Raw genomic sequence first — 18,892 nt, forward strand, 5'->3', positions numbered from 1 at the left:
TAGTCAAATTCCGAGTTTATATGAAATTGTATTTTAAAAATAAACTTAAATACAAAAAGAAACTATAATATTTGACCCCTGTTAATTACCAAATAAAAATATATACTGCCAGCAAAACAATGTCATTGTCAAATCAGATTTCTTCTCATTTTGTGCACAAATTGCCATGAAACCAAGATCCAGTAGAACTGGGAGTAAGCACCGGTCACACATCTGACACAAGAGTTGTGGAGAACTATGTGGTGAAAACAGAAACTGAACTAATTGCATTTCTTTATTTCTTTTTAATTCATATATATATTTTCTTCTCATCTTTGCACTGTATTCGCTGCTGTAATTATGAAAAACTCCCCTAACGTGGGATGAATAAAGGTATCCTATTCTATTCAGTAACTATATGCATTTTGAAAGTGGAAATCTTTGTGGCTCAAAACATTTATTAATAAACAGGGAATAATTCTGAAAATTTCAGGCTCTTAACACCTTCTACATAACCAAAGAAGCAAAAGCAGTATTAACATTTCCATTGTGATCACAGCAGGCATTTATTGAATTCTTAAATAATAAACACCCGACATTTCCTGCCATGAATCATAAGGAAAACAAGCTGTGTGCTGGAAAAATTCATCTCGTCTTGTTTGTGTTCAGCACTTCTGGTCGTGCTGAAATAGTGTCGTCTCATCTCCCAACACTTTGTCTGAGGCCTACATTTTGCACCAAATGTCTTTCAGATGAGTGCTACTGTTCCAAAAAAAGAAAAAGCACTGACTTTAGTTTTAACAACGTAAAACATTCTGGTTTGTTCATCAATTGGTCATTTCATAAAAAGGTTGTTTTTCTTATTCTTTTCTCTCTCTCTCTCTCTCTCTTTTTTTTTTTACATTTTAAAGCACAAAAACTGTTAAATGTGAAGCATAAAATAGTCAACGCGGCCACGTTATCCAACACCAACGCTTAAACCAGGACGAGAACAGTGATATGTCATAAAAGCAAATATATTAGGTAAAAATAATCATCAGTGTAGTTTTGTGCTGCCATGCGAGATAAAATGTGAGGACTGCAGAGCTTCAAATTTAAACATAAGTGCGACGTTGAGCGTCGTGACAAAATCTTTTAAAGCCATGCATGGTCATGCACATGTATTATTGGCACTGACATAATAAAACAGTAACTCAACAAGAAAAACATCAGCAGTTGCAATCCAGATAGGAAAGGTATAAAACACAAAGCCAAACCCCATTTCCCCCCCAAAATACTGTTCTGAAGTGTTACAAACGTATGGCTTTATATGCTACGGCTCCATCTCTAGCTTGTGTGTGTGTGTGTGTGTGTGTGTGTGTGTGTGTGCTTCTTTTAGTGAACATACATAAAAAAGGAAATGCTTTGCAATTGTCATAATGTATTGCACTTAATAATTGCATGTGTCACTGGTATTGACAGTCAAAAAAAAAGAAAAGAAAAAGAAGACAATTCTAAAGATGAAAGTGAAGTGGAGGTCACGCTGGGGACGCTGGTTACTGAGGCCTGTAACAGCTGTCTGGCTTCCACATGCGCAGGTCCATCAGAATTTGGTTTAATTTCTTCATCCACAGATTCCTTTCCTCCTTCGTGTCGGCACTCAGCCAGTTTCTGCAAGAAACACAATACAGCCAGACTTCAGCCAGATACAGTATTTTCCAGACTATAAGTCACACTTTCGCTCATAGTTTGGCTGGTTATGCAACTTACACTCAGGTGCGATTTGTGTATTTTCATGTTTTTAAATGTTAATTCACACTGACCAACATGACCAAGGAGTAAACAACTGCCAGAGGGCGGCGCTCTAGGCTTGTGGCAACCAGCGGTATGTGCTACTCCTGTACCACTGAAAATTCATTTAAACATTCGCTTAAAGACAACTGAGCAAGACTGAACACAAACTCCCCCCAAAAGAAAATCCCAATCTGCAGATTACAAACTGCAGATAGTAAAATATGCAGCCGAAAAAACTGCCATCAAGCAGCAGAAAGAAGGTTTGGAGTGAGTGAGAAGCTTGTGAGGGACTGGCCAGAAGCAGAGGTATAATCTTACTGCAATGTAGAAAACATTAGAAAGCTAATGGCTAGCTAGCTGGCTAAAAGCTAAAACGGGCGGAGCTGGAGGAAGGAGTTCACAGACGGCTGCAGCAACAACGTGCTGCCAGGAGAGGATGTCAACGGTGCAGCTCCGTCTCCACGCCCTGGTCGTTGTTAACTGCTAATGTGTTGCGTTAACACACTGGACACCGACTCAGCCTGTTGTTCTTTATTCTGTTGTTATTGTTATTATAACTTGCCTTGACAGATGAAATGTCCGTTCTTGGTCTTGGATTTTGTCAAATAAATTTCCCCACAAAAATGCAACTAATAGTCCGGAGCAATTTATAGTCCGAAAAATATGGTACCTTAACAAGGACAATATGTAGTGTATGTTAAGCCAGGCGTGCTGAGGACTTACTTGGTGACACACATGGTGTTGTGGCACTGGCTGACCAGTGTCTCCTTGTCGTCCTCCCTCTGCGGCCGCACCGTGATGAGCTCCAGCGTGTTGGGTCTGGCGCAGAACTCTCGGTTGACCGGCTCCACGCGGCTGTTGGTGCAGTTGGCCAGGTTGACGCGGCCCAGGGGCTTCTGGGAGACGGAGGAGAGACGCTCAATATTACTGACGGCCACTCGATGAAGGAACGGCACTCAGAGGTCCAGAGTTTGGAGAGTTTGAAGAAGAAACAGCGACATCAAGTGGTTGTATCTCTCACTGCAGCGTCTTTCACTCTCCCCACCCCCCCTCCCGAGTTTGCCAGTGAGCTACGGTGGCCTGCGAGCACAAACTTGGAAACCTCGTCCAACTTCTTCTTCGTTGGTTTATTAATGCATCTTATACATTTATATTTGAGAACCGTTCTAAGTAGGAAAACTAAATGACTTATTGTACTGCGAATATTATTATACACTTTAATTCATGCTTTTATGGGCAGTATGTTAAGCTTTTCCCAATATAAAAATATATCAAGCCAAAAATTACACACTGGCCCTTTAGTTAATCCTCAAAGGACACAGTAGATTTTGCCGTCTCTATCAGTAACAAAAACAATTGCACAGCATACTTGTACAAATAAAATTTGACTGATTGACAAGTACACAAAGAGGGAGCACAGTGTGGGCAACACATCATCTTTCACACTGAGGGTCAAATTCAGTGGTCTTGGTAATTAAAGGGGTAAAATACATTGTTTTTCCCATCAATCAGAATATTATAACTCAGCTCTTGTACGCCAGGTTGTTTTTTCCCCTCCACCCACGCAAAGCAGAGTTGTGTACCTTTCGTTTCTCGTCGTCGGGGTAGGTCCAGTAGGAGATGCAGTAGCCCGTCAGGACGCACCACCTCCTGTGCCAGGCACCGAAACCGCTGACGTCCTCAAACATCGTCTGCAAGGTCGCGCAAAATCGCATGTACATTCGTCAGCAACAAAAACAACAAACAAACGCACTAGACTGGGGTGAGCACGGAACGGAGGGACTCACCAGGAAGCCTTTCTCCTCCACGTTGGAGCCGACGTCACACTGCAGCTTCAGGTGGACGTGGCCCTCCAGAGGACACAGGAACGGCACCTGTGAGCAAGAGCATGCGCAACTTCACAAAAGGCTCGAGAACAACCCTGTTTCCCGCTAAAGACGAGTTCAGTTGAAGGAGGTTTGGATAGAAGCCTGATGAGTGGAGGGAAGGAGAGCGAGAGACAGAACCGACAGTGTGAGCAGAGGAGACGGATGTTAGTGCTGCCAGCTAGTGACACAGTGAAGGTCCAGTGTGTAATACTGGGAGTTTTTGAAGAGGAAACAGTGACATCAAGTGCTTCTATTTCAGATTGCAGTGTCTTTCACTCTCCCTCCCCCTCCTGAGCTTGCCAGTGAACTACGGTGGCCTGCACACCCAAACCTGGATACCTGGTCCACCTTCTTTTTCGGTGGTTTATTTGAGGACATGACAGTTCACCCTGAGTACCAAACGCTATGCTGCCAGTCAGCTGGATTGTCCACACCAGGCTTCCTTAGAAATATGGTGGTGCAAGATGGCAGCTAACTGGGAGCACTGGGACCCTTATTGATATACGGAGATTCTTATATATAAATAAGAACGGTTCTAAAGGTAGGAAAACCAAAAAATTACTTTTATTGCACTACGATTATACTCATTTATTGCTGTATTTATGGGCAGTATGTTAAGTTTTAACCAATATGAAAATCATACATTTGATATTGAAACCTTGCAGGAAGCGCTCCCACTTTGAAAGACGGAATATTGTTTTACAAGTCATCAAAGAGAAAAATATATCAACCACTACACGCTTCTGTGCTTCGCACCATTCAATGGAAACACCTGCAGATCGCAATTGTACTTTGTCGAAATTTTAGAAATATTGATTTGATTTGGAAACGCAGCTTATTAAGACAGCAGTCATATATATAAAAAACAAATATCATAAATCAGGCCAAATATGACACAGTGGACCTTGAAGCGTTAACATGTGCACAGCCTGCTTCCCACACACAGGAGGAGAGACGAGACAGAGAATGGGGGCAGGTAGTGACCTTGGAGTGAAACATGCCACTGAGAAGTTCTCCATCATATTTCATCTACAAGAGACGGCAAGGCAGCTGAATGAGTGCGTCGTCCACGGAACAGTATCAGTAGGACACCGACGCCACTGCGTCCAGGTAGGACAATCATTGGCGTCATCAACAAACAATTAAGGTAACAGGAAGACAAGCCATACATTGAATGATGCAGGATAAAAAAAAAGGGTGGGGGGAGGGGTGGGGGGGCGGGGGTGTTGAACCAGGTAGGTGGAGTAACAGACATGATGGACGGGCACCACTCTACCTTCTCCAGAGGGAACTTGTCCTTCCCAACAGAGGACAGCGTCAGCTTGTGTGAGCCCACCAGGACAAAGTTGCTGGTGCGAACAGAATTGGGACCACCAGGACTGGCAACCACTTCAAGACAGACACACAGACACAGAGACCATGACTTGCATACGCTCCCGAGACAGCAGCCCTTCAAAAAAGCTCTACGACTATACTTCCTCCATGGGAGAGGAGGCGTTTTAGCAATGCAACAGCTTTCATGCAGACTGACAGATAGCAGCATTAGTTATTTTCATATAGATTGCATAAGACATACCTGGAGTCTGAGCACTTTTCTGCAGGGGGAACAAAAATGAATGAATAAGCAAAAACAAAGCGATGAATTAAACAGCAAGCAGATTGGATTATATTTGAAATAATGTTGTGCGCGCAAACGGATGAATAAAAGAAACGTCCTTACGGTGATGGCCAGGAATCTCTTTGGAGTGATGGCCTGGGAAGGGACAGTAAGACAGTCGATAAATTCAAAGTGGAAAAGATCACAAGTGTTCTGCCGCTTCGCGTCAACGTCTGGCCATTTTCTCCTTCACCCACAGCTGTGACATCAGCAAAGTGTCTGAACCTGGAGACACTGTGGACCCGTCAGCCCAACACACACACACACACACACCAACCCGTGAGGGAATCCAGAAAGAGAAATGTTCATACCGACATACACAAATCATGGGCTTCATAAACCTGTCTCCATATGGTCTGCACACACACACACACACACACACACACACACACACACACACACACACACACACACACACACACACACACACACACTTCAGAAATCCAACACACTGCATGATATTGAGCCCGCTAGTATAAATAACAGTGGGACTGACCTTTGACTTGCTGGGTTTCTTCTTCTTGTCATTGCTCTCCTCCCGTTTTTGCACCTGCAGATGCCAGTAATCAACAACATGTGATTGTTACCACTCTAATAAAGAACATTTTATGTCTATTTTAACTTACTTAAAGTTATGCTTTTTAATTTTAATTTTTTCTTTGCATATACGGAGAGGAAGCCGTTCCTCTTCCAACAGAGGAGGCGTTGCAGCTTTACCTCCAGCAGCAATGATGAACCTGGAGCTACTTATCATTCAGAATTTTTTTTTAGAAACAAAGCTAAATTCGATAATGGTCCCAGAATTATACTTTTTTTGAAACCAGATGTTTTAAGCCTATTTCAACAACAACAACAACAACAACAGAAATACAATGACATGACGACACAAAACCTTTAATTTCCATTTCACTGCTGATTCAAATCAGAAGTTCCTCCAAAATCCAGTTTGTCGAGTTCCTGTCCTTTGTCACGACATCAATGCATTTTGCTTTATTTTGATCCATCTTAATGAACTTTAGATTTGTTTGGCATGATGTTCATTTTCACTGTAATGTAAACAAAGGTTTGCGAGTGTCTCTGGTTCATGCCTCTACAATGCAAAAGTGACTCTAGATCACATGGATGAGAATTGATTTTTGGCTCGCAGACACTAAGATTTTCTTTCTTGGGTTTTGCTATCGGACTAAGTTTCTTGATATTTGATAAGATGGGAGGATTTCGGTCAGTGGTATGCATTTATGGAAGTGTGGTACTCAGCCTGAGGTAACCCTCTTAAAAGATTCTTGAGAAAATGCCCAATAGCAGGACAAAAAAAAGAAGAAGCAGAAATCAAAGGCCACATGAGCCGGACACACTCACCAGGCCGTAGACCTCAATGTCAATTTCAAAACTGCTGGACACATCAGGTCTGCAAGGAGAAGGAGAAGGAGAAGAAAACCTTGTAGTGAATGGAAGAGTTCGACACGTCTGTCTTCCATCGCAAATAAAACAGCGTGGATACAGGGTAGCAGTTATTCAATGAACACCTCCACCATCCAGTTAACAGTGACAGAGTAGCAGTGTGCTTACAGAGTGAACCTGGTGGGGAAGGACAGTGTGTCTCCGTTGAGGCCGCGGTGTGTGCTGGCCAGTGGAGTGGCCACAGTGTTCTCTGCTCCGGCACGAATCATGACGAAGAAGGAATACTTGGTGGACTCTGCCGTGAGAAGCAAAGAGCAGATATTAGACAAAGCAGTTTTTCCCCCTGACTTGAAACCTCAGGCACTGTGTTGTTGGAATGTGTATGGGTGTGTGAGAGTGTGTATGTTTATACTATGTTAAGTATTTCCTAGGGATGCACCGATTATCACCAGTGTCAGTAACGATGCAGATTGCAGTATTGGGTATCGGTACCGATAACAAGGTTGAGTACTTTACACATACGTGTCGATACCACGACACCGTTACCAGTTGTATTATGCCTGTATATGACAATTTTGTTAAGTAACTCTAGAATGTGTAATGTACTCGTATCGGTGGGTACCGAAATGCAAGTACCGGGACTCTACTCATCTTGTGAGAAAGTGAGAAAGTGCCATCGGTGCAGTATTTACTTTTTATCATCTTTGTGCCGTTAATGAGTTTTATTAAGGACCCTCTCGAAAATGAGATACTATCCTGTTCTCTACTGTACTAAACAATACTTGGAAGTGCTCACGGTAAAAATGTGCAGAGCTCCTACACTATCAGCACTTAGACATTTGTCGACAATAAAAGATGACTCTAGTACAGGTGTGTGTGTGTGTGTGTGTGTGTGTGTGTGTGTGTGTGTGTGAGAGATTGTACCCGGTCTGTTGGCAGTGGAGCAGACAAAGTCAGCCTTGAGGGGCAGGCGGAGCTCCTGCAGAGTGATGGAGCCCCTGGAGGCTGAGATGGACGCAGGGTCCGAGGCTGCAGGGGCCTTCCTCTGTCCCGCTGGCGCCCCCTTCAGGCTATCCAGCTCCGCCTTCAGCGCCTCCCTCCTCTCCGCTGGAGGGATGGAAAAGAGAATTGTGGCTTGAGCTTCATGCCAGGACGTGTGCGAGTACTTGGTCCTTATTCACAGTGTACATGTTACACTTCAATATGAAGCTAAAGTCTTTGTTTCGTTTGTTTGGACATAATTGGTTGTGGTTTCGTTGATTTTTCAAAGAGCTGGTTAAATATAGGCTGTCACATCTTTACAATTTCACAATCTACACGTTCAAAAAAGGAGGAGTTACGAATACATTTGCTCACTTCCTGTATTTACATTGTACCGTTGACCAATCACAGAAGAACAATGTGGGCATGTCCTATAATAGTGTTTAGCAACGTAGCCATTTCATCATGCAAGCTCTGTACACTAAACCATGTGACAGTTCTAAGTAGATAAATCATAAATACAAAATACTTAATACATAACATACATAATATGTAGTGATATGCAATGAACAGAAAAATATGTAGTTCGTGTTCCATAATGAATTGAGTCGTGAAAGGCTTCAGACAGTTTGGTTCGCAGTTTTCTCAAACTTTGTAATATTTTGTAGTGTTTCTGAAACTGGCTGACGCTACGACAGAAATTCCGTACAAAATTTTAAAGTAATTATTTTTGTTTTGTTTATGTTTGGTTGCAGGTGTCTCACTGCTGCTGCAGGTGGTGACTCAGTGAAGCCCAACGTAAGATAAACCAAGTGGCTTGATCTAGCTGAGATGTGGTTGGAAAAATGATCGATGCCTTCCAGGGCTGCAGGTGAGGGGCTTGGGAAACAAAGAAGGACCCCGACGCGAAGGACTTACTGGCCACCAGCAGGAGGCGCTGTGCTTCAGCCTCCACCTGGGAACCCTTGCCGTGCTCCTCGTCCGTGCAGCAGTTGAGCGCCTGGCTGGCTTGATGGATGACCGTCTGCTGCAGGTTCATCTCACTGGTCAAAACCTGCAGGTGGAACAGAACGCAGAGGTGAGCAGCCAATCGGAGTGGGGGGAAAAAATAAAAATCAATTCTCAGATTTATCGCGATTATGACATTATGAATTGATTCACAAATGAACCCCCCAAAAAATTCGATTTGATCGATTGACAAATATTGTGGCAACAGGACGAACATGAGGAATGAGAACGCTAGATTCCGCCATATGTTGCAGCTTCTCGATTAATCGCGATTAATTGGATCGTAGCCCTGTGAATTGGAATCGAACTGAATCGTCAGCTAGCTAGCGATTCCCACCCCCAGTCGCCGAGGTGAGACGAGGAATCAGTGACAGAGAGACGAGAGCAAACCTTCATCTTCTGTTTGACGCCGAGGACGCCCGACGCTTTGGCTTCGTCAGCCCTCTGGGAAACGTCCTCTTTCCTCACAATGACCTGCTTCACACCCGGTCTCTCCATTTCCTTCACCCTGGTGGACCTGTACGCATCAACACTGAAAGCAAAACACACACACACACACACACACACACACACACACACACACACACACACACACACACACACACACACACACACACACACACACACACACACACACACACACACACACACACACACACCTATCAGAGGGCATAGAAAGACAGCGACTGGGTTTCTTTGGATATTCTTTCACATGCTGGACATTTTCTCTGTGTGTATTCACACTTCAGCACCACAAAGCGTTTCACATTCCCTTTCAATGACAGGTAGCGGCTCCTGCCAATACTCTTTGACTCTCTCACCCTGTACATCAGGTAGTGGGCAAACTACGGCCCGAGAGCCATATGCGGCCCACTAAGCTTTTTAATCTGGCCCACCGAAATTGAAAAAATCATCTTCATAGTCAGTAAGACATAAAACAGCTGTATTTCAGTTGTGTGTGTGTTGCCATCTTGTGGCGCTATGGGTGTGTTTCACTCCGGACATGTCAGCATCAGTGATGGACAGCAGCAGGCAGCTGTTTGTGCAGTGGAGGCTCATGTATTTTGCACTCCTTCATCTTCATCAGTTTAATTTTAGCTTATGGCGCAGTTGAATGCGGCACAGGTATCCCCACTCAACATCATAACAAAAGAAAATATTTAAATGGATGAATGTAGAGGCAGAGAACACTCAGGGTTCAGAGTCGCCAGATTCGGCCTACGTGGGGGAAAATAATCATCCAGCTCTACCTGTATGGCAACTTGTGATCCTGGTCGAAGACATCGATGCTGTCTGAGGACACGCTGTCCAGGCTGGTCATCTGGAACTGGTTGGTTTGAGGGACAACCTCTGGAGTGTTGCTTCTCACAATGAAGGAGGTGGCTGGAGTCGAAGTCTGCAAAGACACAGATGAGAATAATAATAATAATTAAAAAAAAAAAAACAAACGAAAAAAAAAGAGCACATTTTTCAAAATAAATAAATAAATGAATAAATCAAAAGAAGACAAAAGAAACGTTGATGGCTACCATCATTTTCCTGTCGGGGCTCTTGACGACGGCAGCCACCGTCTCCGCCAGGGGAGTGAGGAGGGACATGGAGGAGATATTCAGAGCATCTTCCTCCTCCTCTTCATCATCCGAATGGTCCTTCTGTTCGTCGCTCTGCTCCAGGATGCCTTCAAACAGGCCGTTGATGACGGCCGAGTCGATGGACTGGTTCACCTTCACCTCCTCCTCCGGGCTTCCAGCACTCGTCTTCTCTTTGACGTCACTCAACACCTTCATTGGACTCGATGTTGAAGCTGGAGGCGAGATCAACAGCCCTTGACCTGCACATACACATAGAAAACATTCCATACTTGAAAATGTTCTACCAATTTATCTCGCCCTATATACATTTCTATAATCCTTGCAGAACAAAAGCTATGATGTTGTCTCTGCTGTTCAAATACAACACTTGATGATGATGATCCACAAAACTAATCACAAAACTGAGTAAACTGAATAAATTGAATATTGATTAGAAAGACACATTCAACTTTATGGTCATTGAACAAGTACAAAGCAACGAAATGCAGTGAGAATCCAAGCAGAAGTGCTGAGCAGTGAATGAAATACAATTGTACAGCATGCACACATTATATGACAAACACACATACATACGTATGTACGTTATTTATGACACACACACACACACACACACACACACACACACACACACACACACACACACACACACACACACACACACACACACACACACACACACACACACACACACACACACGTAGATTGTCACTCAAGGCATCAAAGCTATGAATGAACTCAAATGGAAAATGGAAAATGGAACAGAAAAGTGTGAAATAAAAAAACTTTCTATTTAGATGATCTAGAGTAGCCACCCTGCATATAAAATATATAGAACAGAACATATTTAGGTGTTGAACATTTTTTTCTTGCGCCACATTAATCCACATATCTTGCTCATATATTTGATGTCTTCAGTGTGTATCTGCAGTGTAGAAAGCAGTCAAGATAAAGAAGAAACAGGTGTGTCCAAACCTTTGACTGGTCGTGTGCATATATTATATATGCATATTGACTTTGTATTTGGACGCAACTATAGAAAACAGTGGCCGTGTGTGTGTGTGAACCTATGAGGTACCTGGTGGGAAGCGCTTGGTGGGCGTGCCTGAGCTTTCACCAGAAAGTGTTGCTTCGCTGCTCGCTTCCTCCCGTGGCTCTGATGAAGGGACAGCTTTGGTCTCTGCCGGCTTGCCAAGTGGCTCCTGGAAGTTCACGTGTGAAAGGAAAAAAAGACTTTCAATGTTGAGTTTTCAGTGGCTACCATCAGTCTTGCGAGTTTGGCTGCTGGCCGACCTTGACATCCTTGTCTGCAGCTTCATCTCTGCTTTTCCACATGTTGTTTCCTTTCTGGAAGCGAGCGCGAATCTGAGCCAGCTCGGACTCTCGCTCCTACGATTAATCCTTTTGTTAGTTTTGCGTCACATTTCTTGAAAAAGACTTCATGCGTTTGTGTTACTATGAAAAACCCACCATCTTCTGTCGCTGGGTGAGATCTGCAGTGGCCGTGTTCAAAGCCTGGGCAGCCCTGAGTCGCTCCTGCACCATTCTGGTGTTCGGCGTCACTGCTGATGGAGTTACGGTGAAAGTCTTTGTCTGGGCGGCGCCCCCTGCGGAGGGGTTCTGGGTATTGCGCTCCTGGCACCGCTCTCCAAAGCGCTCTGCGAATGATTTCACGCCTGCGCAACGAAACGTAACATCAGTTTTACTTGCACAAGAAAAAAACAACAACAACAAAAAAAACAACAACAACAAAATACCGACATGTAAAAAATAAAAATGGTAAATTACTCACCAGGGGTGCCAGTGACGACCTTTTCCTGCGCGACAGAGTCGGAAGGTTTGGCCCGCAGCTCTGGTTTCTGGGGGCTGGAGAGCAGGTTGGGCCCCCTGGTGATGCCCTGACTCTTCAGGGGACTGTGAGTCACTGGTGCTGGGGGAGCAGCGGAGCCTGCGACTCCCTGGATGGAGCTCTTCTGAGGGCTGGGTACCGTCGTCTTCAGCACTGGCCTGGAAGCAGGGACGTCGGCCTTCTGGGGGCTTGGGGGAACCACTCGGCTCGACTTGACCGGGGAGTAGACAGTCTGGAAGTGGACATGAAGACACTTTGTTGGAGCCATTTTCTAACATAAACATTAGGGCTGTCAGCGTTAACGCCTTAATCGCTATTAGTTAAATACAATCCGTAACGCATTCATTTTTTAATCGCAGTTTAAACGTATGTCTTTTTGTCCCTTTTACTAGCCCGTGGTCGGCCCACCTGGCTGATTTCTGGTCAGAAACACTTTACATTATGGGCTTAAAACTGCCTGGAAATGCAAAAAAACTGAATTTTACACATGCAATTCAAACTGCGATTAATTGCAGTTAACTATGAAGATGCTGCGGTTAATTGCAGTTAACTATGAAAATGCTGCGGTTAATTGCGATTAAAAAAATAATCGTTTTACAGCCCTAATACATATATCTATATAAATATTATTGGTAATATTTCTTGCTGTCTTTCACATTCTTGTCTTCATGGTCAGGAATTATTGTTGGTGTGAGCTACTGTTTTTATTTATGCTGCTTTTATTATCATCACCATCATTATCATCATTATTATTTCATCCCTCAGCCACATCATAACAATATGCCAACTGGTTGCAGGTGGGGGTGTGCATGTGTGTAGACATGACTACCTACTTAAAGGAAGGGAGGGCTAATTTGGGACTGGTGTAGTGAACAAAAGTAACAGAAGGTAGGTGAGAGGTGTGACTCATCCCCTCATTAGGAAAGAGTGAAGCAAATGGACCACATTGAACCATAAAAATGGAACAGTTGCACAAAAACAATGGCACTGATGTGTCAAGCTGAAAGACAAACGCTGGGTGATCCGACCTGATTGGTGCTGGTGCTGGGGGTCTTGCTGCTCGCAGTCACAGTGCTCCCTGTGGTCACCGCGGCATTTTTGGGCGCCGCCTTGGCGACACTCTTGTTGGTCTTCTCCACTGAGGCCTGGCTGGGGGTGTGAGCGTGACTCAGGTCGTCCTCCCAGGAGCCGATGGTGGCGGCCAGGTTGGCCAGGCGGCCCCTCCTGCCCATCGGGGTGCCTGAGGGGGTGTCGGCGGGCGCGGGCGCGGGGGCGGGGGCCACCTCAACCTGCCTCTTTGTCGGGCACAAGGGGGCGCAGTCTGGAGCTGCATCGCTGCTGTCTGGATAGAGAAGAGACGGACGAGCTGAAGGCTGAAGATCGTGGGGAGTGGAAGAGCTTCCTGCAAGGTTTCAATCTCAAATGCTGTGGACACGCTTGAAATGAACATAAAGTGAATAATGCTGGAAAAAATATTTAACAAGCAGACAAACATATAGACTTGAATGTAAACACAGTAATGGAATGACAAGATGGTTTTCTACCCTTTAACTAAGTAAAATGTATAAAGCCTTTGGATGTGATTTAACTTTTTTTTTCATTTTTATGTGTGTACATTTTTTTAAAGACCTTTTAAAAGCTATTTGAGATATCTGGCCAGCATGTTGCCAACCTCCACTAAAAACTGTTAACCACCATTTAAAATGCTTTGCAAGATGACAGAGAAGGTGACAGCTGCCGCAGCTCGAATGGATACTTGCGTATGTTAAAAGTAGGGATGCACCAATACCAGTATTGGGTATCGGTACCGATACCGGGGTTGAGTACTTTACTTGTACTTGTAAAATACGTGCCGACACCATGACACGACACCGGTTGTATATGTATGTATATGACAATTTTGTTAAATTTGCGTTTTCACTGCAGTGAAACTTGTGACAGTCAGTCCGTTCTAGTAGAACAGGTCTTTCAAATAACAGAACATCTGTTAAAAAAAAAATCTAAATAATTTTATAATTTGCAATCCACTCTGCATCCCTGGTTAAAAGGTCATCAACTGCTGCTTCAGATGGAGTTCATGGGCTCAAATTGTCTTTGAATCCAAATCTCAACAAAACATTTCCTACCTCCATCCCAGCGCTTCCTCTGCTCCGCCAGCCTCTGCAGACGGGACCGCATGCCCGTCACAGGTGGCGCCGGCTCTTCTTCCACCGGCTCCTCCTTTGTGCTCTCGGGCAACACCTCCGTCCTCTTGCCACCTGGTGGGTCCGGTTCAGCAGTCTCCACAACCATCTTCTCCGGCTCGGCAGCTCTGTGCTGCTGCGGCAGAGACGGGGTAGCGGTGGGCCTGGGGGCCACCCTCTCCAGGGAGGAGGAGGAGGGTCGCACGTTGGTCGGACCCGCGGGGGGCTTTTTGTCGGTGGGAGGGTCCGAGAAGGTGACGTGCTGCTGCGTCTTGACTGGATTCTGGTGGCCCTCGCCGGCTGCAGGCTCAATGTTCTCCTCCGAGCAGCGGCGCTTGGAGGGCGAGGGCTTGGAGGACACCTGTGGGACTGTGGGGGGGGGGAGGGGGAGCAGAGTCCAGGGTGAGCACTCACTTTTGGGGAGAGAAATGCGTGCAAAAACAAAAAGAGAACCAAGAAGTGACTTCATACCGCTCTCAGCCGCCGGCTTGCTGACCACACTGTTGGTGTCGGCGAGGGGTCTTTTGGCCACCGGCCGGTTTGCAGCGTTTGGTCTCTCGGCCATTTTCTTCTGCAGGTTTTCTCTGCGAGCCCGCGTCCGCTCCAGCAGTTTCTAGTGAGACCACAAGCGTCAAAATGTTCAATAAAGGGGCTCTTTAAGGATGCACGAAATCCATCGGCATCCAATCAGTGTTTCATCGGCTGAAGTGAAATGCGACTAAATAAAAACAAACAAACAAAAGCTGCAGCTTTGTACATTTACGCCCAGCCCCCCCCCCTAAAAACAAACAAACAAACAAACCCAAAAGAAACAGTTATCGTTGGGCAGCAAAAAAACCCTCATAGAACATTTGATGTGAACATGGTCCACTGGCTGCAGTCTAATATTGGTCTTATACTTGCTTTTTGCTAACTAGCATAAATTGTTGGCCACGCACATCATGCACACTACAAAGTTACTTTTGAAATCCCTGTGAAAGTGGTCTATTGTTTCTTTTTTTCTTCATGCTCACCCTGCAAGTCATTCTGCCCTGCCCGCCTGCCACACTGACTACTTCTCCCTCTCTCTCCCTTCATTTTTTTTTTTTGTATTTCCTTTTCACCCCAACCGGTCAAAGCAGATAAAGCGCCCTCTGGAGCCTGGATCTGGATCAAACCATGACGACTCAAAGGTGAACAGTGAGTCCTTCATAAGGAGATTAATGAAGCTTGGTGGCCAACAGCCGAGGCTGATGCCAACACTGGAGCTACAGACAGTAAAAATAAACAAACGATCTGGGCTGTGCACGATCTGCTCCCAGTGAAAATGTGTACTTTCACACTGGAGCTGGATGTACTTCTGGCCAGGTCACTCAGGTACAAGGATTACCTTAAACAGGCTTTTGGCTGGGACGGACAGGATTGTTTTGTTTTTCAATAACTGGTTTGAATAAGAGATTTCATTCAGCTGGAATAAAACGGCGACACTAAAATGTCTCACATCAGTCACTTAAAAACCGTGCAGAAGGGCACCTTCACTACCATCAGGAAAAGAACATTAACTTTATGGTTTTCCCATTACTTTTTTCATTCACATTAAAACACAACTTCTGCCATCCATGTGATAATGTGTTGTTGAACTAAAAAAAAAAATTGCAATGTTTTCTGCAAGTACATCGAAAACCTGCTGATCAAAATGCTCCCTATGCTACTTCTCTTTTTCGAACAGGGCACCCGTTTTCTTCTCTGTGTTTGCTTCCTTAAATTTTTTTCTGACTTTCTGAAAAAGTCAGTTGAGAGCAGACCTGGACAGTGAACATCGCTTCAGCAATAGCACACCCTAATATGGTCATCTTTTTTTTATTTCCAAAGGTGATGATGGTGTTAATCATTGCACCCTGGGAGGGACACATGGCTAAAACTCCAGAGCAGAATTGTGTCAAGAGCTGGGAGTTGATAGACGAGTGCAAAACGCAAGACTGAAATACTCAATGACCAGGGAGGAACTATCGCTGGGTACACTGATAATGCATCCCAGTGCCTCCACAGGAAGTACTGTACAACAGACTTTCAGTTAGCTTGTTCGTCTTTTTCCCAGCAGGAGGATGGAGAATCTTTATGGAGAAATAAAAATGTCCTCTAATGAAAGATAAACCGTCTCCTGTAGGGGGGAAATAAAGGCCCCTCTTTCACCGCCCCCCCCGCCCCCCCGCTTTTTCTTTCTTTTTTTTTTTTTAAAAGAGAGTTATTCTCCTTGTTTGGGCCTGACACAATCTGATTTACTGCTCTGGGCTGTGCAAGCCACAACACATTCCTGCAGCTGTACTCCACCGCCAGTTGAGATGGTTTTTTTCTTCACCCTCCCTTTTACAGGCTGTGTGGAAAACTTGAAGTCACGTTAAGCATTCCACAGCAATGAGACACTCCTACCCGCAGTTCCTGGACGCCAAATTCAAACTGTGGTGACAGAGACACCAGAATAACAAGGTGGCAGGGGAAGACTTGTTGACACACACCATTAAAGTTTGACATTTTCAAAAACAAACAAACAAACAAACAAACAAGTAGCCTGGATAGAAAAATGCATGTGAACAAAAGGTTATAGGTACACTGGGAATGTAACATGCAGCATCATGGTAAATATAATAAATAGCATTACACACGAACAACAAACTCCAGAAGAAATAAATATGTAAAGCAAACTATTCCATAAATCGCAATTCTTCCATTCTGACGGCACTCAAAAATTAACGCCACATCACACGTGACATGTTTACCATCGCCTCGCTCCATTGTCGTGTACATTGACTTTTAAAACGTTTCCATAGAAAATAAGAACATGTTCAAATGGCATTAATAGCATGTTTAGCAACATAAAATTCATTTTATATGAAAAAAATCTTTAAAAATGAAATTAGCTTTCACGACTGCGATGCAAAGTAACAGCAGCTGAAACAAACGTTTGCAAGGCTGTGCGACGACTGACTCACGAACGCTCAAGTGATCAGAGCTAACTGGCTAACTCACCTCGGTAAAGGGATCCATTTCAGCGAGGCGATCCCTCTTCGGGTAGTTTTTCTAACAGACGGCTGTTTTACACTCCTGTGTGTAGACAAATAGGACGAACTGAGGCGAGCGGAGAGACTCCGAGCTTCCTTTCCCGAGAATTTTCTTCCTCTGGTCTGCTGCGTCTGACTGACTGCGACAAGCACACAACGACCGCTGTTCAAAATTTGAATTTCAGCGCTGCGCTACTGCGCAGACTCGGTAAACCGGAGAAGCGTTTTTGGACCAATCAAAGACGACGAACAAAGTTTTACCCTTTGCTCGGCCAATCACTGACGAGAGGGCGCGGACAGGGACTGGAGCTGTCACCTAGCAGCGACCAGACCATAGCAGCGACCGATTATCAACACGTAATAACAACTAACAAAAATAGCCTTGTTATTTTCTTTCATACCCAAAAGTAACTGAAAGCATCGCGTCACCTTAAACTGCATTTTAATTTAAATCTGTATTTAAATTAGTTGATTTGGGACGAAAGCAGAAATATGTACTATCGAGAATCATCCTATAACTTCTTGAGATAATCCTTGATACGCTTTAAAAAGTATATTTAACGTTCGTTAATGTTAACGTTTAACAATGTTTTCGGGTTTGCAGCATCATCGTAATAGTTATTTGGCATTCTCTTTATGTTCATTTTTTGCTAACTGCAAAATGGATTAGGCATAAACATTCACAAGTAACACTGTAAAACACTTTAGACTTTGTATAAGTGAAATAAAACGTGCACCGGATATTGGTTGTGCGTTAGATGGAACTTTATTTTGAAAAGCGGAAACAGTAAAAATCGTGTCCCTGGCTAATTTCTGCCAAATCCGACTCTTCTTCTCAGTCACCGTCGAGGCTTTCTCCAGGTAGGAACGAATTGCATGCGTCCCGATTATTACGTTCATGTAGTGATGCCCACAGAGCCAAACAGGAAATAATCATTGATTATTTTGTTGTCATTATCTTGTTTATAAAGCAGATCTCCCCCCTCCTCGCACCGTAAGCAATAATCCGCTTAGTTATTAACACTGAATTACACAGTTTAAATGGCTCTAAATGATGATGGGGTCGGGTTTAATTATTGTCAACGTCTTTCTCTGTTGTGTTTTACAATGGCAATTAAATGATTCAGATAACTTATCACATCTGGCTCCAGTGAGAACTGTATCATGACTGAATTGTGAACATAAAGTCCTCATACTTGGCAAAAGTGAAGCCTTGAACTTTAGATTCATTGGTATTGGTATTGCTCACTCCTTATTTTCCCATCCCAGCATACTATATTATTTTGCATGAAAAAAACAACAACATTTTAATGGATTGCATATAGTGGAGTGTGCTGTCCTATGCATAGAATTCAGGCTAATGATTTTTCAGAAAAAAACATCTCTGCAAAAAATCTCCTGTGGATGTGACATAGATGACAATATTTTCCCAAAATCGCTCATCCAAAGCGTCACACACACATCTGCAGGTCTTTCAGCTTCTTCACTTTTCATGTTCCTCAAATAGAGCAGACAATATCACAATTCTGTCATTAAAGTCAGGATGCCTGCTGTCTTTAATCTCAG

At 44.1% G+C, this 18,892-nt stretch overlaps 1 protein-coding gene across 5 annotated transcripts; it reads right to left on the minus strand.

Moving 5' to 3' along the window:
• Positions 1-514: 514 nt before the first annotated feature.
• anln (anillin, actin binding protein) lies at positions 515-17,499 on the minus strand. 5 transcript variants are annotated; one of them, XM_076051456.1, is made up of 25 exons: positions 17,295-17,498; positions 14,760-14,901; positions 14,232-14,657; positions 13,134-13,447; positions 12,049-12,337; positions 11,727-11,932; positions 11,550-11,645; positions 11,335-11,458; positions 10,197-10,498; positions 9,918-10,063; positions 9,058-9,199; positions 8,578-8,713; positions 7,603-7,785; positions 6,847-6,973; positions 6,637-6,685; positions 5,774-5,827; positions 5,589-5,633; positions 5,341-5,373; positions 5,197-5,215; positions 4,897-5,009; positions 4,605-4,649; positions 3,540-3,626; positions 3,336-3,443; positions 2,476-2,648; positions 515-1,629 (listed from the first exon to the last, which is right to left on the minus strand). In XM_076051456.1, exons 1-25 carry the CDS (start codon positions 17,310-17,312, stop codon positions 1,515-1,517), a joined length of 3,492 nt encoding a protein of 1,163 aa, XP_075907571.1. In that variant the 5' UTR covers positions 17,313-17,498; the 3' UTR covers positions 515-1,514. The 5 variants fall into 5 exon arrangements, 4 of the variants coding, with proteins under 4 accessions (XP_075907571.1, XP_075907572.1, XP_075907573.1 ...); XM_076051457.1 differs by lacking the exon at positions 5,589-5,633; XM_076051458.1 differs by lacking the exon at positions 4,605-4,649.
• Between the last annotated feature and the right edge of the window lie 1,393 nt (positions 17,500-18,892).

This window comes from Nelusetta ayraudi, unplaced genomic scaffold (assembly GCF_046127955.1).
Source record: "Nelusetta ayraudi isolate G7.1 ecotype Tasmania unplaced genomic scaffold, CSIRO-AGI_Nayr_v1 ptg000135l, whole genome shotgun sequence".
NCBI lineage: Eukaryota > Metazoa > Chordata > Actinopteri > Tetraodontiformes > Monacanthidae > Nelusetta > Nelusetta ayraudi.

Bases quoted from the DNA above. Each gene is read 5' to 3' on its own strand.
- anln (XM_076051456.1), bottom strand. The intron at 7,786-8,577 runs GTAAGTCCTTCG...CCATCCCTCCAG, and splicing joins GCGCCTCCTGCTGGTGGCCA to CGGAGAGGAGGGAGGCGCTG. The intron at 5,374-5,588 runs GTATGAACATTT...GTCCCTTCCCAG, and splicing joins CCCATGATTTGTGTATGTCG to GCCATCACTCCAAAGAGATT.